This window comes from Dipteris shenzhenensis, chromosome 4, assembly GCF_047967505.1.
Source record: "Dipteris shenzhenensis isolate YYH24624 ecotype China chromosome 4, Dip_SZ_1.0, whole genome shotgun sequence".
Taxonomy (NCBI): Eukaryota; Viridiplantae; Streptophyta; class Polypodiopsida; order Gleicheniales; family Dipteridaceae; genus Dipteris; species Dipteris shenzhenensis.
In genome coordinates, this window is record NC_141599.1 from 18,519,586 (window position 1) to 18,543,631 (window position 24,046).

A 24,046-nucleotide genomic window follows, 5' to 3' on the forward strand; every position below is an offset into this window, starting at 1 on the left:
AAGCAATCAATGGAACTCAAAAGGTGAAAAACTCTAAATGTGTGCATGGTATAACTCACAGAGGTTGCCTGACCACCGACTATGTAGTAGCACATCCTAACAATGGTGGATAATAATGCAAGGCCCAGCTCAAATCCAAATGTAGCAGGTCTCATGGTCATCATGGGTTTGTTCTCGGTTTGTTTCCCCCTAGAATTTTTGAAAGCAAGGTCATAATCGACGATAGCACAAAAAGTTGAAGAATGAAAAGTGGAAAGCTCTCCATGAGCTTGTGACTATGTGTGACCGGCATAAAAAAACTTAGCAACATGGAATTAGTGTCATAATGGATGCAGAGAACATATATATTTGGAATGAGATCTGGATGTAGAGAATATATATATATATCTGGAACATCTTGCAGATCGAAAAGTTCCACAGGGACGGCTTGCTCCTCACCGTAGGTATTGCATTTCAAAACAGAGCTTCATAATGAAATGCATATTTGAGGTAATGCCAAGGAATAATTAGACAAAGGTTCTAAGTAAGGGATATGACAGAGGTTCCAAGTTTCCAAACGATGAGCATCCAAGTGAGGAGAGCACACAAGAATAAGAGAGAAAGTCTAGGTCGCTACCCTTTTACGTTCCACCTAGTCAGTAGTAGAGATGCTCATAAAACTCCTTACTTGAGCTCGAAGGTAATGTCCATTCATTTCAAAGATTTATCTCCAGTGCGGAGCTCCATTCAGCCACTCAACGAGAGCTTCCAACTAGTCCTAGCTTGTACCTAGGGACTATTCATCCTTCCACTGGCTGCCTATTGCCTTCTCTTGCATAGGTACCTCTTGTGCTAGTTCTTGAGCCAAGCATAAAGGAGTCGTCTTATCCAAGTCGTGACCATCTCAACTTCTCTAGCTTGGATCTTGCAGCTTCAGCCACTCAACATTGAACCATAAGATCAAACATTCGTAACTTCTAAGTTCTCGTAAGTGATATAGAATAGACAGCAGGGTTTTGAGCTCTTGAGTTGGCTATCACTAAGTGGTACAAAATAGAGACGTCCACTGAGGCTTTGTCCAAGTACAATGTCTTTACTTGTGTGAGAGGGGAGGAGTACATGTATCTGCCAAGTTTTTGGCATGCTTTTTATGGATACACTCAGACCATTAATGCGATATCCTCCTCCATATCTCACAAAAAAGTGTCAAATGGTCGTATTTTGAGTCTTGAGAATGCATCCACCCAAACTAGGGGAAGGGGGCAAGATGTACCGGCCAATGTACTTAGTAAGCTGCAATTATGTGAGTGGTCATAGTGGGATTATCACGTGGTCCAAGAGATATCTTATATGGGAGTGACCTGATACGAGGCAAAATCCATAGGGTCAAAACACCGCATCTCCTCCTCTATGATCACACAACTATAGGACTCTAATAATCATCCTTATAATTGTAGCTCTTTGGATTTTTCTTTATAAATATCCATATCAAGTCTTACTACTTACCACATCTAATATCATATCTGGTAGCTGACTAAGTCATCAAATTTTGAGTTATTGTGGGTCGAGTACTAATCCTCTCTTCAATCCATGAGCAGGTCCTCAAAATAATGAATCTATCATACCCTGATTGGGTATGTGGATCCCATAATCACCACTACTGGAACAAATGGAATAAATAAGTACAGTGTGACTATTCTTCCTTCGAGCTGATGAAAATGAAACAAATCAAATGCATAATTCCCAATGCTTACAAATACTCTCTCCCATGTCCCTCTCGCATCCATGTAGAGCCTTACTACTACTAATCCCTAAGGTAGATACAAACCATGTTGTAAAAAAAATGTTATCAGAATGAGCCACACCCTTAGAAAACAAGGGTTCCCAAAGGGGGAGGGGTGTGTGTGTGTGTGTGTGTGCATGCGTGCATGCGTGCGTGCATGTGTGTGTGTGTGTGCACGTGTGTGTGTGTGTGTGTGTGGCCCACCCCCAACCCAGAGGTAAGACCACATGGTGGGGAGTAAGCCCACCATGTGGAACTTACTCCCCACCTAATAGTAAATGCCAGAAAAATGGATTTCTATGATAAGTGTAAAAATGATTTAAAGGCACAATGCCATTAGTAGATGTATAATCTAGTTTTTCGTACCAATGTTATTGTACATAAAAAGTAACCATTAGTACACCAAGGAAATGGACTCAAAAAACTTGCAATGATAAGGATTTAGCCAAGCATAAAATTATCCTATGATTATGAATTAATTATATGGTACTAGCCTGACCAAAGGCTAGTTAGGAGATCAGTTTGTGTGTTTAGATTTAATAACCCGATCAAATAATGAACCATACAATTAATTCAATCATTGGATAATAATAAAAAGTTGCATATAAAAATTTAAGAAAACAAAATTGGCATAAATTTGACCTGAGTAACATGATTAGCAATAGAAGTTTTTATTTATATTGAAGCTGCAAATCTAATCAATGAAATAGTACAAACGTGTCGAATCCATCAGGTAGTCCAGGCTCCAAGGTCAAGGTTTCTGGGGTTTGACTAGGTTGGGTTTCTAGCGAGGGATAGTTTACGCAAGCGTAGTAACTAAGATTCTAATAAAATTAAATTTATTATTCAATAAGTAAAGGATAATAAATAGAGGGGGTTAAAAGTGAGAAAGAGAAAAAGGGGGGATGTCACATTGTAGATAAGATGATTTTTTACTTTAAATAAATAATTTTAAAAAGTAAAAATGAAATGAAGCAAGACCTAAATGAAAATAATACTGGGAAAAATATAATGTTAATAAAATTAGCAAGGGTAAGAAATAAAATATAAGGGGGGTTATTTTGAAAAAATGGGGGGTTGAATGTGCATGTGTGAGCAAAATTTATTGATGTGTGTGTGTGTGTCACAAATTAAGGATATGTGTGTGTGTTTGGGGGGGTTAGGAGTACGTGTGTGTACGTACATAAATGTGTGTAAGAGTGTAAAAACAAGTGTGTGTGAGTGTGTGTGTGTGTGAATGGATTCCCTTTATGGTGATTTTCAAAATCTATCCAACTTACAACAAAGTGGTGGTTTTGGGGTTAGAGTCAGGGAGATCTGTACAGGTGCATGTGCATGTGAAAATGTTTTTGAGAAATGTATGTGTGTGTGTGTGTGCGCGTGCGCGTGCATGTACGGAGAGAGAGAGAGAGGGGGGGGGGAGCATGGAGTATCTTGTAATATCTAGTCATTAGATTATGTTTTTTTCAATGGTACGAGAGGGGAGGGAGGGAGTAGGGACTATCTTGTAATATATGGTCATCAAATTATGCTTTTTTTCAATGGTACTTATGGCCATGACATTGTTTTTCCACACAATTAGGTGCTCATTGCAACTCGTCCCATGTGATTTTAACACTCGATTGTGTACATATGTATACATTTTTATTCGCAAATGCTCCAAGATGATCAATGAACAGACTTGAGTCCAAAATGCATGGGATTAACCATAGCAATTTGACTGCCTTCATTCTAATTATTGGTGTAAAGGTCTTCTTGAAATCCACCACTTCTTGTTGAGAGTAACCTTTTGCAACCGACCTTATTTTCCATATTTTGAATGTGCCATTTGCATTAATCGTCCCTCGATGCATTACCACATTTCCATGATGCTCTTAACACCTACCTCTATGCTCTAGCTTATTATTAATTTATGTAATAATGCATGATGTCTTTATAATATGTTCATCCTCCACAGTTTGAATTCAATTTTGTAGCTTGATTGCTTCTCCAGATGGTGCTCTCTATGTTTAACATTTGATAGTGTGTAATAAAGCTCTTGAGATCTAAGTTTCTTGTTCTTAATGAAAATATTGTGTGCACCTATTTTCTTACCGCTTGAGCATTAGATAGTAAAGTCTTTCAAAAAAAACATCAGCACAACATTCTTCGGGCATTTTTCTAAACCTATTTTCATCAAGTACTCTTTAATCTAATTTTTTTAAAAAGCTAGCAGAACATTCTTGTGAAATGTATGCAATTGGATGCATTTACCTTAAAAGCACATCCTCAAGAGAAAGTGACTTCCAACACTTGTTCTTTATCGTGGGCCATGTCATTTCAATTCTACTCCATTTGCCCCTTTCTTGACTCACAATGGGTACCTCTTTCCTCCCTTTGATTGAATTTGAGTCCACCTTGTTCTTCACGATACTTGAATTCCACAACTTGTACTTCACGGCAAGGAGGAAGGGGCATTTCATTTTGAATCCATTTTTCCCCTTTTTTGAGTCACCATGGATACCCCTAAATCACTTATTTTTCTAAGGCGACCCCCCTTTCATTGAATTTTTAGACGCCCTTTTGTGCACCCCCATGATGAGCTTTCATTCAAGGACTCTATATACATATGGCTCAAGATATGTTTACAACACTCTCCCCCTTGTAGATATATTGGGACTACCTATAGACAACCTAACAATAGTTGGCCTAACATCTTGATTTATGCATAAATCATTTGCAAAGCTCACAACAGTTTGATATCATTGTCGAGTTTTGTATGGCACCTTATTTCATTGTCATGAAATAAGTCTAGAAAGTCAAGGGGTGGTTGATATTAAGCAATATGTAATGGTCCAATGGTTCATATGATGATGGTGAGCTACAAACCTCCACATATGTTACGTGACATTATGGTTGGACCCAAGTCCTCTTGGAAGGAAGGTGAAAGTTCAAAGCACTTAGTATATACCATTGTGCCATTAATTTGCTTGGCATTGGAGAGGATCTCGAGGGTGGGTGTTCGAAGGTCACCTTTGAAAGTGAAATTGCAAACCACTTAATGGGAAAGCGGCCCTAGAAACATTGCCTTTCTTTTCCTAAATGCTTACTCTCATGCAATTTTTGGGGCACTTTTGCTAAGAAGTAAGCTTATAGACAGTAGCAATGGTTGGGTGGTGTGGTGCCACTTGTTAATTAACATTAGCGACATCGTTGTCACTATCTCCGCATGCTTGGTTGTATCATTAGTAGAGTTTAGTTGAGCATTGGAAGGCTAAGCCAACATTGGGGGTTTAGGGGTTGCTCGTCTAGCACTGCTTAGAAAAGTAAAATGATAGTAGAGGAGCTCCGATGCTACATAGTGATTAGAGAGATTTTGAAAACGTCCAACCAGAGTGCTTGCATCGTGCTCAAAATTTCATGAATTTGTCAAAGCCCTAGTACCAGCTATGTGGGGGATGTATTTCTCCCATAGGCAGTTGTAGCCACCAGAACCAAGTGGGGCATTGAAGAGTGAAAACAAAATGTTGCTAGCACTCGTGTGGGAACGTCAACAATAATAAGGCTCGAATGTCTTGGGTCGAGGTCCAAATGAAGGGAAAGTGCCTCAGCTACCGCGAGCCACTTTGTAGCGATCGGGAAAGCGGTGATCAGAGCACTTTCTGAGCTATCGAGGGCCGAAGGGAGGGGGGGATGGCAATGTGGACCAGATTACATGGCAAGGCGGGGAAGATTGTGAGAGCGCGGACTGACGGAGAGGTAGAAAAGAAGGGGTAGACTAGTAGTCGAAAGTAAAGGTAGTAGGACGAAGGAAAACCGTTGGATTAAAGTACGAGGAGGAGGGATCGCAACCGTTGATAGGATGGTGCCTACGGCCACCTTTTTTCTTTATCGTCCTTGTAGCCTCTTTTTCGTCGTCTTCATCTTCATCATCATCTTCGTTGTAGCCTCTGTTGTTGCAAAGCGCATACTGTGATCTTCATGGGTTGCTCCTCGTCCTCCACCCTCACCTTCTTCTTCTCCTCCTCCCTCCTCCTCCTCCTCCTCCTCTCCTCCTTTCCTCTCGTAGCTCATACCGAGTGCACCAACCAGTCCTCTCCCCTTCAACTCCATGGCTCCTTCAACCAAACGCTCTCCTCCCTCCTCCTCTCCCTCAACCTCTCTTCCTCCTCCCACCTCTACCACTTCAACTCCTCCTCCCCCTCCCCCGGTTCCAACCTCAGCGCCATGTACCAATGCCGTGGCGACTTGACCTTCCCCCAGTGCTCCACTTGCGTCTCCCAGGCCCTTAACACTGCTGCCCAGAGCTGCCCCAACGGCGCCACTTATCGCAATGACCTAGACACGTGTACTCTCCTCTACAAAAATGATACCATCGCGGCTGATTTCTCCCTGCTTTATTGGGTTTATAATACGAATAACAACACAGATGCCACCTTCCGTTCCAATCGTGACGCCGTTCTGAAAACAGTTTCGAGAGCAGCTCCTGCAAATGGCGGATACAATTCCTCATATTCAGGGGGTAGTGTTTCAGAGGGAGTTTACGCGCTTGCCCAATGCCATGGCTACCTCTCTGAATCTGACTGTCTTCAGTGTCTGTCGCGCGTATCTGACGTTCAGAGAATCGTTGGAGATCAAGTAGGGGCACGTGTAAATTATGGTAGCTGCTACTATCGCTTTGAGACCTACCTCTTCTACGCCCAGAGTTCCGTTGCACTTGGGCCAAGCTTTCCTCGCTCAGTGTCTTCTCCGGCACCGAATTCAAACACAGGTATTCTTCCAGAATTCCGAGGAAATATTAAAATCATTTTCATTCGCTCAATTTCCGAGATGACCCAGCGAAGTGCTGTTTCCAAGGCCACGCCCAGCGAGTGTGAGTCTGATATGTGTTCACCAAAAAAAGTGAGAGTGGTGTCTGCGAGTCTATTAAAACTGGCCTTGCCGGTATTGCTTACGAATCACCATCGTCCCTTAAAATCTTGGGATGTTGTGCGGGCTGCAGCTAAGAGCGTGAACAGATTACTTGTAGTCGGACTTGTAGTGGTGAGCTCCCTGCTTATTGTTGTTTTCGGCATCATTTCGTTCCTTTGGACGGGGATAAAGCGGAAGCGACCAAGATACACTGGTATGCGACAATTACTCCTTTCATTGTTGTCGTTTACATTTTCCCGATTCATTTATTTCACCCCGGCTGTGCTGTACATCTTCAATTGAGAGTCATGCGGAGAAACGCTGGTTTGATCATTAGTTCCTTCTGTATTCCCTTGTGCTCCCCAATAGAAACCCCAGATCCAGGACCGCAAGATTCTCTAGAACTGCAGTCGCGCTTGCAACATCAGGTTCAATTGTTTTCGCTCGAGGAAATGAAGATAGCTACAAACAACTTTCATGATGACCATAAGCTTGGGGACGGAGGATTTGGCTCCGTTTACAAGGTAGGAGATTTCTGACAGGAAACTGATCTTATTTTTCTTTCGGGGATACCCAAACATATTATCTAGTTCATTTGGGCATGGATGTACCGCATTAGGCAATGAGCTTTGTATTTACAGGGAAGAGTTGAAGGTGGACAAGTCGTAGCAATCAAGAAGCTTTCACGCCCAAGTCAACAGGCAGAACACCAGTTCTTGAGCGAAATAAAACTTATCACAACTGTACAGCATCGCAATCTCATCAGGCTGCTTGGATGTTGTGTTGAGGATTCAGAGAGGCTGCTAGTATATGAATACTTTCCAAATCAAAGTTTAGACAAGCATCTGTTCGGTAAGTCAATGATCTCCTGGCTAAAAGCTACTCGACAGTTCAAACCTTTGCTTCTCTAGAGGAGTTGTCACTTTGAGTGTCTTTCTTCTTTTTAATATGTCCTCTCTTTCTCTCTATACGAGTAGTAGGACCCGTCTACTACGGATTACAACCCCGCTCTGTTGGGTCTCAAAGTTTCGATCAAAAAACTGTCTTTCGTTTCTAGGAATAAAATATAAGGTTTCATTTACAAATTTCAAGCTTTGAGAAATTTTTAGGAAATCTCTCTCTCCCTCTCTCTCTCTCTCTCTTACATCTCTCTATAAAACACATGTGTGTGCATGTGCACACACACACACGCACACATAATCTCTCTCTCTCTCTCTCTCTCTCTGTGTTAACATTGTGTCAGCCACAATTACACCCCCTATCCAGCCGCATCGACTCCCCCCTCATGTCTACACACACACACTCCCCTCTCTCTCTGTCTCTCTCTCTCTCTCTCTCTCTCTCTCTCTCTCCATGTGTCAGCAGTGTGTCAGTCGCATTTACTCCCCCCCCCACACACACACACACACTATTATTATTATTATTATTATATACATGTGTGTGTGTGATAATATATAGTATATTATATATTATTTAATATATATTATAATATCATATATTATATTCGAATATCATGGCCTAGAGCTTGAGAACTATAATGAAACCCTAGATCATGGCCTTAAGAGCTCAAGAACTAGAATGAAATCCTTGTTTTTAAGGACTAGAGATGACGCCACATGTCCTCTACCAAGTTCTTTCGACTGTTAATCATAGGTGAGATTTAAATATGCATACAACCAGCTTTTTGCATTTGCATCCTGTTCCTCCCATGTACTCAGACCCTAGTTCCCTAGGAAGTTTCATAAAGCATTTATGATAGAAGAGACAATTTTGTGACTACAAATGGGACAAAAAACTGAATACTTATTTCCTTACTTTTCCCACCCATGTGGTAAGACTCTAAAGTAAATGTTAATTTGTGGTATATTTGACACCTTGCACATGTTGCAGATCTACAAGGACGAACAAGGTTGAGCTGGAGCATTCGACGAGAGATTATACTAGGCACAACTAAAGGGCTTGCATATCTGCACCATGATGCACACGTGCGAATTGTCCATAGGGACATTAAGGCATCAAACATTCTATTGGATGATAAGCTACACCCAAAAATTTCTGATTTTGGCTTAGCTAGGCTATTTTCAGTTAGCCAAACCCACATTAGCACACAAATTGCAGGAACACTGTAAGATCCCTTCTTGCTACACCTTTACTTCTTTATCAACTACATCAAGCTTCATTGTTTGTTAAAGTACGCTTGCTTGCATAGAGTAGAATTTAGAAAAAGGAAAATAGCCCAAAATAGTAGTTACATTCCATTTACATGCCACCTATTTTCTTAGCATTTCCCTTCAATGATTGATAAATCTATTTATATGCAGGGGTTATCTTGCTCCCGAGTATGCAATGCATGGACAACTCACAGAAAAGTCTGACGTTTTTAGCTTTGGGCTTGTCATTTTGGAGATAATAAGTGGACGAAGAGTTCTGGATATTAACCTACATGAGGAACAACAAGTCCTTCTCAATTGGGTGAGTACACTCTTTGTTTAGGATAGATGATAATGCCTTCACATGTTTCCAACATAGTTTGATTGAGAAAAGAATAGCCACTCCCTTTGTTTTATAGTTTTGCAATAATTGTAGAAGCAATTTTACTAGAGATGAATTTTGCTCAATGCTTGATTTCTACTATTATTGTTATATAAATTGCATGATGGTATGAAGTCCTTGGTAGCTATAACAAGTTATTGCTTAAAATCTGTGGTGGCAGACATGGAATTTGTATCAAGAGCAACGCCAATTGGAGCTAGTAGACCCATTATTGAACAATAATTATTCCATGAATGAAGCAGCTAGATACATTCATGTAGCACTATTATGCACACAAGCAGTTGCAGGATTGAGGCCCAACATGAACAAAGTGATTCTATTGCTGGATGGTCAATCAGAGATCTTGGACATACCCACCCAGCCTGCTTTTCTATCAAGTAGTGTCATTGAGGCTAAATTTGAAATGACCAATAATTATTCTCAAAATTATCAAAGAAATGCTCCATCATACGTGCCACCAATTTTGTTCGAACCTAGTCCAGCTAGCACATCCTCTCCTTCTCAATTGTCACCCTCTAGAACTCCCCTCATCTCCAAAGCATCTACAAATATTGTATCTTCCATCAGTGATGTACCAGAGCCTCGATGAACCAGACATTGTGCTCTTCCTATGTTTTTTAATTATAAGAAGGGTGAACTACTTCACAAAACGTTTTGATAATGGAGGTGTGATCTATTTATATCGATGTATGCCAAAAATTCTAGATCTAGTACTATTGCAGTGCATTTCTTGTCTTTTAGACTAGAAAAATATAATGTTTTATGCCTCCTTTATGCTTGTTTCTACACTAGATGTTTCATGATTCTCATGACACAATGGTCCTTTTTTCCATCAATTGTGGTTGGGCATAGTCATTGATAAGACAAAATAAGGCTTTGCAATGGAAAAATGAGAAGCATTACTCACAGTAATTTGATACTAATAGAGGAACACATGTGAAGATAGGCATTAAGGAGGACGGCCATCATAAATGCTTAAGATTGGGAATGTTTAAAAAATCGCACAAGGGTGATGTAGAAGTAGTATACAAGCTAGGAAGAACAAGGAATAGATGTACACAAATGAGATACGGTTGACTAACTATTCATCAAAAACTACGGGAATTTACTCAAAAAGAGCCTCATGAGGAGTGGATTATCAAAACAAATTAAGAACTAACAAGGCCTATGGAGGGTCCCATCACCCCCATATTGGGACAAGAAGGTACACCTCCCTAAGCCCTTGGGGGTCCCAAAAAGTGCACCTACCTATCCCACTTGGAGTGGCCCCTCACTTCCTCAAAGTTGACTCTCTTTACACTTTTCTGGTGGTCCCCATCCCTAAAAAGTATCTCGGGGGTAACCTTCTCACAAAAAAATTGAATTTTTTCAAAAGTGCCAAAAATGTCCCAAAACCCTTCTAAACCTTCCCTAAATTATACCTATGCATCCAAATCACTTTCCAACAACTAATCCCTACTCCTTCTCACCATAATCATGAGCACGGAAGGGGGTAGCTAACATCTGTGCAAATGGCTAACTGTCAATGTTGGCTATGTGTGATGGGGTTTGATGCTTGTGGATACTATTATGAAGTAACTAAGCGCACTGTCTCACAACAACACAAAGCAACTATAGACGCGCTTGGTAGACGCGCAAAATAGCGGGCGCGTCTATAGGCGTTGTTTTAGTAGAGAAATTACGGGCGCGTCTATTAGCCCGGCTAAATCCTCGTTTTTTTTCGCGTCAATATTCGCGTTTATTTGCGCGTTAGACCAAAGAAATTACGGGGCCGTCTATCATCCCGTTTATTAGCGCGTTTATTTGCGCGTGTATTTGCGCGTTTATTTGCACGTATATTTGCGCATTTACACTGAGAATCAGACGGGCATTTAGACGCGTAAATAGACGCGCTCCAGAGAATACAGAAAGTGAGATTTTGGTGTACATCATTGCTTTCCAAACATTGTCCATGATTACCAAAGCACATAATTTTTTGCAAGCCCACATATACAAGAATTAAGGGAAATGAGGAGAATGTGACAATATGTAAAAAATAGTTTTGCTAATATCAATTGTGGAGCTACGGTTCAATCTCATCCTCAATGAGATCAACCCTTGCCAAACTATCTACTTCAAAATCCAAACAAGTGTTTAGATCTACAAATACATTCAACCCACTACTACTTGTGCCACTCATGTGCTCATCGAAATCAAGATCTCCAATGGTAGGCTCGTCCTCACGAGTAATGCCGGCCTCAATAGCTATATCTCCTATCTCATGATCATCCTCCTCTCTTGTATCACGGTCATCATCACGTCCATGGCCATGATCATCCTCCATATGCTCCATATTAGTAAATGTACTATACATCACTTTGGAACGTGGCATAATAGGTATGACATGCCACCACCTATTATTATCCACCATTGGTTGATAGACAACCTAATTCAAACACAAATACAATCATGTTACTTTTCTTGCATCAAATATTTAAAAGCGAGTATTTTTATGTGTGTGCACAGTACCTGTTCACATTGTTGCGGTAGTATTAGTGTGTCCTTCCTACTTTGCCAAAACTTTGTGGAGTCAATAGTTACAAAGCCACTTGCATGGCGTTTGATTGTTGCATTAGGGCCTCTTTCCACCACGTCCTTAAACCACTTTACATCCAAAACATACACAAAGAAGCGTCGAAAGTCAAGCATAATGATATCTTGGATTATGCCACAATAATCATCCATGACTCCATTGGCTCCCTCAAAGCTAGCAATGACGCCGCAATCTTGTGTGTTTCTCTTATCATCAATCCGTTGTGTTCGAAAATGCTTGCCCTCACACCATATAGCATTGAACATAGTGCACTACACCAAGAAAAAATCAATTAAATAAGCAATCTAAATTATAAAAAGCTCCTAACTTATGCATAACATTCTATATACCGACCTTGCTCATGCATCCCCTAGCATACTCCCATTCTTCCATTGTGATATGCATCCCCTCGTCTTTCTCTGCTTTCTCCATTTCATCAAGTAGCCAATCCACATGAATATCCTTTGGAAGTGCTCTTAGACGCTGAGGGTATGGCACACGAGATCCGTGGTGTGTACGAAAGAGGGCCCTTTCTTCTTGTCTTCTTGCCTTTGCATCCTCGTATCTTGTCACCCATCTTTTCATCACATCACTATTAAGCACGCAAAAGAGGTTGATACTATTACGCAACTCCGTGTCTATTACTTTGTTGCGTCCTTTTCCTTGAGGCACAATAGAGGTCATCCTTAGGTCTTCATCATCTCTCCATAGTCGTGGGAGAGAGCTATCCACATCAACAAGAAACTCAGAAATATATACAAGTGACTCTTGTACCAACCAACCCTCGGCCATGCTACCTTCGGGTCTTGCATTTTGTCTCACGAAGCCCTTCAAGGTCTTCATGAAGCGCTCGAGGAAGAACAACCATCGTGCATGTATAGTACCGCATATAGCAATCTCATCCACCAAATGTACTATGAGATGTAGTTGGCTTGTGAGAATAGAACGTGGAAATGTCTCCTCCACTAAACAAACCGCCTCCACCGACATAACTCGAGCATTCTCAAGCGTGGTGGGATCTATTTCCTTTGAGCTCACATACCTCACAAGCTCGCCCATCTTGTAAATACAATCTTTTACGTCCTTTGATGCACTACGTGAAATGCTAGTAGGTAGTATGAACTGAACCCACAAGGAGGTGGTTGATTAGTTGCTTATAATTATTCACTCACAAATTTGAAAGAAAAAAGATATTATGCACATAAAATACTTACTTGGAGCATCTTGTGCCAATCATGAGATTTCAAGCCATATAATTGCTCTACACCTCTTTTCTTGCTCTTTGTAAAGGCTCCCTTCAAACACCTCATGCATCCAGTGGGAGTACGAATTGTAGTAATAGCGCGCTTCACCGTCGCCATCTCTAGCTTTGATAACATCCACGGTGCACGAGGTAAAAAAACACGTCCATTTGGTCTCTCTTGAGGCCAAGCTTCACGCATCCTTCCTGTGGTACGTAGATCCTCCCTTATGCCTGCCGAATCTCGTGTCCCATTCAAATGCTCCCAAATGGTAGATGCCACATTCTTGAAGATATGCATGGGATCGAGCAGGTGATTGATCTTGAGGTGGGACCAATATGGTAAACGATAAAAGATGGAGTATCTAAACAAAATAAAGTGTTAGCGTGCAATCCTCACTTTCAACCAATATAGCCAATCTTTACTTCCAGCCAATAGTTACAAATCCTTACCGGCTCATGCCAAGTGGTGGAGGAGTCGTGGAACCGTCCCAAATTCTCATCCAATCTCCCGTGGTGAGTGATTGTGGGAGGACTTCATTCCAAGGGGCAACATATCTAGGATGATCAGGTGGGAGAAATCGATGGTGATTCTCATAGATGACCTTATTTAATGCGTCTGCCCGTGAGGCAACTAGCGAAGGACCACAAACAGGACATGCATGGTAACCCGATGTAGTGAGACCTGAAACAATAGATGCAATTAAGAGTGGAAGGTGGGTTTAGGATGCCACGTCCTTGCCTATTCATAATTAAAAAATGCAATGCTTACCTGAACACTCGCCATAGCCTGGGAAGTCATGCATCGTCCACATCAAGATTGCTTTGCAGTTGAAGTCTCGTGACGAGGGAGACCTGCTCACATCATGCACCTCGATACCTCTCCAAAGTGTCTCTAGCTCATCAATCAAAGGCTCCAAATAAACATCAGGGTTTTTGACTTTATGCTTCCCTGGAATTAGAAGGGACAGCATGACATGTCCTTTCTTAATAGCCATAGAGGGTGGAAGATTGTAATTCACCAATACCACTGGCCACACACTGTAAGACGTGCTTTTGAGACCAAATGGGTTCACACCGTCCATACCCAATCCAAGTCTCAAGCTCCTAGGTTCTTCCTTGAAGCTTGGCCATGTGTCTTCAATATGCTTCCACGCAGGAGAGTCCGCAGGAGTTCTCCACTTGCCATCGGTTGATCGATGGGAGGAATGCCATGACATGAGCTCTGCAATAGATTTGCACTTGAACATATGTTGGATGCGAGGGATTATGGGAAAATGTCGCAATACCTTACGAGGCACGTCCAAGGTTTTGAGATCTGCTCTATATCTTGCCTCTCCACAAGTAGGACACTCTCTTGCATCCTTATGTAGTCCACGAAACAAAATGCAATCGTTGACACATGCATGGATGCGCTTGTAATCTAATCCTCCAAGAGAGGTCACATGTTGCCTTGCCATATCTCTTGAGGTCGGTAATTTATTCTCCCTTGGAAGCATTTTACACAATAGCCTGCACGTGAAGACCATAAATGAGGAAAAGCATTCGCGTAACTGACCCACGCGCATAATTCACCATGTTTGCAAAATCGACTTTAAAGCTTACTTGAGTAATGCATTCAAACTTACATTGCTCCATCCATAGATGGTTTGCAAGTTTAGTAACTCAAGGGAGGCACGTAGAACAGAGAATGTGCACCCCTCAAACAGTGGAGTCGATGCTGCGGTAAAAAGATCATCCTGCTCCATGCTATTATCCCTCCCTTGATGGACATATAAATCCCGCACCATATCATCAAACACCTCCTCCTCCACGGCTTCATGAGGTAATGGTGGAGGGCTACTATCACCATCACTCCATGCATCCGTAACGGTCCCTCCTGAAGATCCCACCTCATATCGCCGACGCTTCGCCTCCTCACGACGGGCATAGGGTAACATGTGCGGGTGTGGCACTGCATCCTGTATCAAATTAAAACGGGATCATTATAACTCAAACATATGAACACCCATAGGTATCTCAATCAACCTTAACTTACAAATCCTTACCCTGTTTACGGTCACATTCCATTCTCCATACTTTGAGATATGATTGAGCGTAATCCTGCGTGCACGATACATGTTTCCTCGACATCGATCACACAGACATTTGATTTTTTGCTCCAACCACATTTCGCGATGGTGGATACGGAGGGATTCATCCTCACTGGAGCTGCTTGTTGAAGATGGAGACATCCTACAAACAAACAACCCACCAAATTTGCTCTTCCTCAAATCCTTAAAAACTCTGTGTTGCGTCTATCTTCGCGTCTATCATCGCGTCTAATTGCGCGTCTAAATGCCCGTCTACTCTGTGTATTTTAACGCGCCTTTAGACGCGCTAATAGACGCGACTACTCTGTGTATTCAGACGCGACTATAGACGCGCTAATAGACGCGACTATACCCGCGACTTTTAAACCTGCTTTTCGGCGCGCCGCTCGCTTTGCTTTTCTTTTGACTACTTAAACATCCCGAGCGGTTTTCTTTCTTCTTTATTAGCACTTCTATAGATTCGAAGCTCCCATACACAAAGCTCCCATACACAGTTTCAAGCTTTCACTCAAGACAAAAGAGCCGTACCTGCACAGCTTGCTTCCAAGCCTAAAGAAGAGGAAGAGTACAAACAAAGAGAAGAAACAAGCTTGGAAAAGAAAGATCCTTTCGTACCTTTTCCAAGTAAGTCCTTTTGAAGTTGTTCTTGCTTGCCTTTTCTAGTTTTGTACTTTTTCGCATCCACGAAACGCAGCATCTAGGTATGAGCAACACGTTCTTTTGTCGGGCGAAACGTCCTTTTCCACTTTTGAGTATTCTCGACTGTCGGAACGCGTGTATAGAGGCGTCTCAGAGCGCGTCTAAACCTGCGTCTATGGGCGCGTCTATATGCGCGTCTGAGTTGCTCTAAACATCACAAACGCGGCGATAGACGCCCAAATAGACGCCCTGTTAAACGATGTTTTAAACGAAGGTTTAGACGCAATTTTAGACGCGCTGTGTAACGCACTGATAGACGGAATCTAGAACGGACTGTTAGACGCTCTTTTAAACAGAGTTTTAAACGAACTTTTAGACGGTCTGTTAGACGCGATTATAGACGCGCAGATCAGACGGATCTATAGACGCGCTCTGACAGAGCCTCTTTTTTTTTTCCCCCCTTTTCTTCTCAGCTCCCAAAGTAATAGATTTGTTTATTTTTTTCCAGTTCAAGATGTGGCCAGGAAGTGCTTCTAGCTCACCTGATCCGCGGGAATCGATATGGAAGGATTTATATAATCTTTTAGGACACCCTCCTAGTCCTGCGGAGTTGTACGGGTATATGACGGGTACCCTTAACACTCCCCAGGAGTCGGCACTACAGACTCCGAGCCACCCCACACCGCCTGAGATCACCCCAGCGGAGTCCGCACAGCCATCCTATGCCCCTTCCCCCGTACCGTCCTATGCCCCTTCCCCCATGCCGTCTTATGTCCCTTCTGCCATCCCGTCTTATGCCCCTTCCCCCATGCCTTCAGGAGGTCCTTCTGCCTCAGCGAGCCGTCGACGTACTCCCCAGCCGTCGAGACTCGGTTCTCCAGCTACGAGTGGTCAGCGTAGTCCCGCGCGGTCCCCAGCTACGAGTGGCCAGCGTACGAGCTCGACACGACAGGGTAACAGGCGTAGTAGCAGGGAGAGCGGTGGCGGATGCTGCTTTGGGCCATGTGGCGGTGAGGAGGAGGATGATTCAGATGATTTAGACGTGCCTTTGGGTGATGGTACGATTTATTATGACATCACCCAGACAGGAGGCATCTTGATGGATGCGCGGGGGAAGGACATAATGGCCTTCATGCGCTCTGTAATTGCTAACAATTACAGAGATTGCTTTATCCACTATAAAGACCACCCAAAGAGGTTGGCTGATGAGACCCTCGCTACTATTCGCTCTAGGTATCCTAACCCCCCCAATCGCCAGTTCACAGATAAATGGGGGAAGTCAAAGATTGTTACGATACTTAGCAATAAAAGATCTTCCCTTAAGAGGCAGGCACTAGCGGAGCTTGCCAGACTTGAGGCAGGTCAACCTCCAAGGGGCCCGCCCCACACCGCTCACAAGCGTGAGTGGAAGAAGGCAATGAAGTCAGCGAGGGAGGAGCCCAGTCTACAGCACGTGGAGGCACGGAGGATCCAGATGGAGGAGTATGGGAGCGCGTATTTTGGAGCAGGGGGTGTTGACTCATGGGAGGCCCAATTTGTAAGTATCGATCTCAAATTATATTGCTTATGTAGTTTCTTAGGAGGTTGGTTGTTTCTTTGTACTAATCCCTCCACAAAGTGTATCGCGGTCATGCAGCTTGAGATCGTGGGCAGATACCCTACTCCAGTGGAGACAGCCTACCACCGCCACCATCGCAGAGGAGATACATGGAGGCACTTCTATGATGACGGGTTGATTACTGAGGAGCAGTATACCCGAGCTACTGGACAGGCCCCCCAGGTATTTGAAAGTAATTAAATAATGCCAAAATTATAAGTAAAGATTTGATTTTTCATACATTGATATATGTTGTCCCTTGTTTACAGGGCGCCCCTGCACAAGACGACGAGGAAGACGCAGAAGGCAGCGCAGAAGGGAGCGCAGAAGGGAGCGTGGAAGGCAGCGAGGATTAGTCGTAGAAGTAGTGCTACTATTCTTTTTTGTACTTAAAGCCATTGGCTTGGCTTCGTGCCTCTTGTATATAGACTCCTCTTATTTTTTGTACTTGAAGCCACATGACATGGCTTAGCTTCCTTATTCTTTGTACTTGGAGCCACATGACGTGGCTTAGCTTCGTGCTATATGTATATACAAGCACTTTTTGAGCTTTCAATTTTATTGCGTTTTGGAGTTGCAATATTTTATTTGGAATTGTAATTAAAATGCTGTGGATATGGGACTCTTGTAACTATATAGCATACACAACATACACAATATTCTGTAAAATTTCTATTTTATTTTTTTAAAGGCGCGTCTATCAGTGCGTTTAAAAACGCGTTTATATGCGCGTCTGTCTGTTCGAATTGCGTTTATACATGCGTCTATCAATGCGTTTATAGGCGCGTCTATTTACGCATGTCTGAGCGCGTCTATACGCGCGTAAGTCTGATATATAGACGCACAATTAGACGCGGGTCTCCTGACGCGCGAATAGACGCGCAAATAGACGCGCCCGTAAGTTTTTTGTTTAGTTCATAAAACGCGTCTGTGCGCGCGTCTATGGGTGCTTTGTCTTGTTGTGTCTATTTTGTTTTACCTGATAAGTTTGCTCATACCTAGATTCATGTAGATGTATGTCTATTAGGATTGCATTTGATATCCCCCCTTGTTTTCTTTAGGGGTTTTCTAATTATAATATAAGCTAGCATACTATACACCCCCAAAAGAAGAGGGATTGTGTTTGATCAGCTCTGCTTTTACTGCTAGGTCTATAAGAATGTTGATGTGGTCACATATTAGTATAGCCCACCCCTGCTTTTGGGTTGGAGTTTGTTTTTACAATAAAAGCCCAACTTCTTAGCCTGTGTAGATGCGTGAATCTCCATCATTAACATGGAAATACATGCATGTGTCCTCCAACTAATTTTGGGTGCAGTTTATACAAGTAGCGGCCTTTGTGGCCACTACTCTAGAAGTGATTGAGCAAAGAATTGAGAGAGCATGGTGGGTAGGGAGGGACCCCAACCGAGAGTAGCCCCTTATCATATGATTCCATGATGCCTAGGCACCACTTTCGGCTTTATGTCGTAGGTTAGCCTTACGAGACCAGCCAGCGATCTCGATGGATGAGGATCTCACTCCACTAAAGGTTGAGGAGAGGCGCTTTCTATTGCAGTAGCAGGATCAAGCCCACAAGGAGGGGAAGTGGGTGGTAGTACGAGATAGACGACTCCTTATAGGCCCTCGTCGGGCACCCACCTCTCCTCCCACATAGGGAGGCAGGGTCTATTAGACTCAAACATCCGAAACCCTATCTTGTACCATCTGGAACTGTAATGGTACCTTATGATCAGAACCAGGGAACTTCTCGGAATCCTATACAGGTCACGACATAGTCCTTTATACAGAGAAACATCAGAGTCTAGAGCACCCACTACCAGTAGTCAACAGGTATACATGGGAGTCTGCCTACAAAGATGAGATGAGGGATACAGGAGGGGTTCAAGGGTCAAGAGGAGTCGCAGTCCTTTACAGATCCACACTTTTGGGGGCCATCTTAGTGGGGCAGAGAGATACACATTCTAGGTTTCTCTGGATCCAGATTCAACACATGAACAGCCGGGATCTGTTTATTGAAGTTTGCTACTTCCCCTCTAAGACCTCCCGCTTTGCCAGAGATATTCAAGGGGACGATGAGACATCCCCATTTGCTGCTCTTTATCAGTCCACCATTGACTTCTCTACATTAGGGGAGAATTGGGGTCTCAAAAGGGACTCATAAGGAATGGATTAGGGAATGCTTAGTGGGCTAATGCAAGGGGCTTGGAGGGTCCCAAGGAGGCCTAACCAGCCCAACCTAGGTGGGTTAAGCCCACATTTTTGAAATTTGAATTTCAAATTTTGAATCTCCCTCCCTCCCTCTCTCTCTCTCTCCCTCCCTCCCTCTTTCTCCCTCCCTCCCTCCCTCCGTTCCTCCCTCTCCTTCCCTCCCACTCCCTCCTCCTCTCCCCTCCTCCATCTTGCTCCTCCTCCTCCCTGCTCCCTCTCCCCTCGTCCTCCTTCTGGCTCCTCCTCCCTCCTTCCTCTCCCCTCCTTCTCCAGCCGCCTAGGATCCCTCTCCTCTACTCCTCCCTCCTGCAGAATCTCTCCCCTCCTCCTCCCTCTTGTAGCATCTCTCCCCTCCTCCTCCCTTCTACATCTGTCACCCTACTCTTCTCCTCCTCTTCCTCTTGCCCTCATTTGCTTCTCCTCCTCCCTCTTCCTTGCTACTCTCTCCCTCTCACTGCTCCATCTTTGCCAGCTCTCCCCTACATTTTAGCCTACATCAGCGATACTTCTCTTTAAGTACTCATGGCAGCATTCAAGGACATATCCAACAAGTACCATGTGAACCTACAACTGGAGGTAGAATATGCAAGCACACATTCGTTGGGATATAGTGGAACTCCTCAAAGTGTGCTCCACAGTCTTCGATTGCAAGGGAAGAAGCATCTTGACCTTTGATAGAACGAGTACAAAAGTTGAAGGGAACACCTTTGGGACTGAAGGAGAGGAAAAGCCAATTGCAATCTATGGATGCATTGTCAACCAATAGTGGTGCCCGAAAGAGGAGAATACGAGCTGCACGGTTAGTTCCCCAAATTTCCAATGAAATTTCTTACCCTAAGATATTTGTGGTGTTTCATTCTTTCCACTAAGACTCATTTGTACTCTACTTTAGGAATTTCATAGAGGATGTGATGGGAACAATGGAAATGGATGATAGTGATCCTTCATATGTTCTAAGAAGTTTAATAAAGCCAAGTGATGTCATGGAAGTGTTGAAGGACTCTAGATAAAAAGGGCTATGTAAACAAGTTGCTAGAGAGGTAATGAAGGATTTCAAGGGCCTCGTCCAAGCAAAGGAGGTGCTTGGAGCTTGTGATGCTGCTGGTGTAAGTCGTGAAGCTTACAACTCTGTTTTTAAAATTTTCAAGTCTGCTATGGAGGAAAAGTATAAGATATCTACAATGCCATTGCCAACACCATGGTCTATAAGGCTTACATGTCAAGAAACAAACTAATGTGCTAGAGAAAAGCTTGAAGGATACCATTGTGAAAGTGGCACAATGACTTGGAAGAGTAAAAAGAAATCTGGCATCCAAATGTTTGAGATGAATGCTTTCAATAATGTTTACGTGGATGTAGAGAATTTGCAGAGAGCCATGGTCAAATTATATGGGATGAGAGAAGAAGGTAAAGAAATTCCCTCTTCACATTCAACTTTATTTCTTCTGATTTCTATATCCTTACTAAGTTTCTCTTTCATTGTACAGATGGCAAGCTAGTATTTGTTATAAAAATAAATGAAGCTCAGTTGGTAAAAGAGCACAAGCTAGAGAGGGTGAGCATTTGTATTATGAACGACGCCTTGCGTTTTGCTCAAGGGGATGAGGAAGTTGAGCAGGGTTTCTCAATCCAATTTGAGAAGGACATACGGTGGCTTGCAGCCTTTGAGACCCCAAAGGCGTGCCACGAGACATTGAAGTGGGTTTTGGAGAGAACTAGTATCCCGTCGATTATTTGAAGACAAGAGGCAGTGCAAACATTAATTGTGGATGGGCATGGAACGTTTCAAGTTGAATGGCATCTAGCTGATGATTTGAAGACCCTCAAGTGCTTGTATGGTTGTGATACAGGTGCAGATGCAAAATGGACATGCTTGTATTGCACCCACTCTCAGAAGATGCAAAAGGAAAGCCTACAATGGGAAAATGGCATCCTTTCTTGCAACCAAAGTGCAGCCCGTGATTGTCACAAAAAGGATCCTAAGTGGGACCCCATTCTACCAATTCCATTGGAGCAGGTACACGTGTGTACTTTACATGTTGAACTGCGTATACTTGATAAGTTACTCTATCTCCATCTAGTTTATGCTTGGAATCTGAGGCCACAGCAAGTATCTGCACAATGCATTGCAAAAGCTGAAGAACTACTCTCACTAATGGGACTTCATGGAGGCAATGTGAAGCTTAAGCAGGACAAGAAACAATCAAGAAAGACACAAAATCTTCCTACTAAAGTGTCTATGGGTGGAGGAAAGGCACGAAGGTTCTTGTCCAACCATAGTGCTGATAAAGAAAAACATACATTGGCTCAAAGCACCCTAGGTTGGGAGTACTGGAAAGATTTGTGTGAGTGCACCACGAATCAAGCTTCACATCCGCGAATTACTACTTTGAGAGAAAAATTGTGGACAAAGCTTGATGCATTTATAAAGTTGCTTAGACAAGGTCAAACAAATGAGCTTTATTATGAGAGATTCAAGACAGCATTGGGAGAATTCATATCATTGATGGTAGAAGCATGGGGGGAGTCACATATTACACATTACATGGTAATCCCTCAATGAAGAATATGGCACTATTGTAACCACACTCACCAATATTCCAAAGATAAATCTGGTAGAATTGAAGCATCACTCTTGGAAGAGGAGAGAAAGATCAAACAAACAAGTGATTACAAAGAAGGGGCATATTTGGCCAAAAGCAACTTAAGCAACTTCAAGGGAAAGAGCAAAATGAAATGTAACTTTTGTGGCAAACCTGGACACTTTGAAGAGGAATGTTATGCCAAAAAGAGATGTTTAGCCAATCTTGTTGAGGAAGCAGAAACTAAAGAAGAAGAAGAACCAGAAATTGTCAAAACTCAAGCTCTCACTACTTACAACACCCAAGTCAAATCTGACAAGGGTAAGGATCCATATGTTTTCTGAGTTATGTGTGTAAGAGGTCAATAATGGTTCTCTACCATGGATAGTCCATCCTTAAATGATTGTTAGTCTTTTGAGATTTTTCCTTGTTGGACTCATTGGGCTTTACATACATAGTCTATGTCCATCTCCCAATCGTAAACCAAGAATCCTATGAGTGAATCACAGGTTGGGGCCATGAGTGTTGCCACATGATAGTGGGCAAGCCATGGAGCATCCCATGTACTACTGCTAAGGGATGAGGTCATCAATTTGTGAGAGGGAATGAAGGGGCAAATTGATGTGTGTGTGTGTGTGTGTGTGTGCCTATGGGATTGGAGTCCTATGCAAGAAGTGTGTGTGAGTATAGGTGTGCTAGAAGGTTCTATTTAGGTGTGTCAGATTGGTGTGATCATGAGTGAGTGATCATAGGAGGTGATTGATTGAGATAATCAGGGAGATCATTGTGGATCTAGGATTTACCTACATGGAGGCAGTTGCCTACATATGTAACCACTCTTGGAATAAAGATTCACACCTACATGTGTGTCTCATTGCATCTATATGGATTAACACCTACGACCACCAATTGCACTTAGCCTTGGTGTGATTCTCACAATAGAAGTAGCAACAAATCTATGATGTCCCTTGGTTTCTACCTTCATCATTCTTGCCTTTACCTTTGCCTTGCTCAACCTTCAATGGTTTTGGGCTTAATCTCCCCTCATACCTGGTGGACATCTGTATTGCAATTTTTATTATACATACAATTAAAATCGTCATGCCCAAATTTGGTATAGGTGTTGCGGTACTTGTCTTGCCCCTATGTGACCTCCTTGTGTGTTAATAGGTTTTTTCTATGTTATTAACTAACATATAGATACAACATTTATGGATTTCAACACCAACAGTTGGAAATAGAGAAAACAAGTAAGTTGATTTCAGCACCAGCAATTGGAAATAGAAAAAACAAATTAGGGAAACACCATAAGACATTTGATTCAAGTCGCAGCTCCAAAATACAATGTGAAAACACAAAACAAAACATACAGTAATAAACAAAATGGTAGAAGGAAATGCCAAAAGATTTAATGATGAATACGTTGCTCATATCATCGCAAAGTGCAACTTCTCAATGGTTGGGATCAAAAATATCACACACTTTTGAATTAGAAAGAACAACCGGTTCAACAACAATCGGAGGTGTGTTTCCTATATAAATTCTACTTTCTTGCCAATGATCATCCACGACTTGTGAGAATGTCAAGAGTTTGAACTAAGATACATTTAAACTACTGACCACATATGTGTCCTATGGCCACAGTCCTAACTTGATTATGTGGTGGATAGACAAAAGCAGTAGAGCCTAACCCGCCTTCACAGCCACCCTCATCCACATTTAAAACACCCAAACAACACAATCACAAGGAAAAAGGCATTCATACAACATCATTGCTCTACACATACCTTCTGATACAACTCACACTCTGGCCACACTTTCTCCAGAAGCCAAACAACCTCAGAAAGAACCTAGAGGACCACACAGCCCAACATGATGCTCCTACTGATTGAGCTCAAGCTCACAAA

General features: G+C 42.6%; 1 protein-coding gene across 1 annotated transcript in view; it reads left to right on the plus strand.

Annotated features, from left to right (window-relative positions):
* Positions 1–5,671: 5,671 nt before the first annotated feature.
* Positions 5,672–24,046, plus strand: part of LOC147902547 (uncharacterized) — a 60,567-nt gene continuing 42,192 nt past the window's right edge. Inside the window, exons 1-7 of the mRNA XM_087373893.1 lie at positions 5,672–6,512; positions 6,744–6,866; positions 7,022–7,176; positions 7,294–7,504; positions 8,543–8,777; positions 8,974–9,124; positions 9,366–9,793. Coding sequence (XP_087230019.1) covers positions 5,723–6,512; positions 6,744–6,866; positions 7,022–7,176; positions 7,294–7,504; positions 8,543–8,777; positions 8,974–9,124; positions 9,366–9,793 — 2,093 coding nt within the window. The 5' untranslated portion in view covers positions 5,672–5,722. The remainder of the gene's footprint in view (positions 6,513–6,743; positions 6,867–7,021; positions 7,177–7,293; positions 7,505–8,542; positions 8,778–8,973; positions 9,125–9,365; positions 9,794–24,046) is intronic.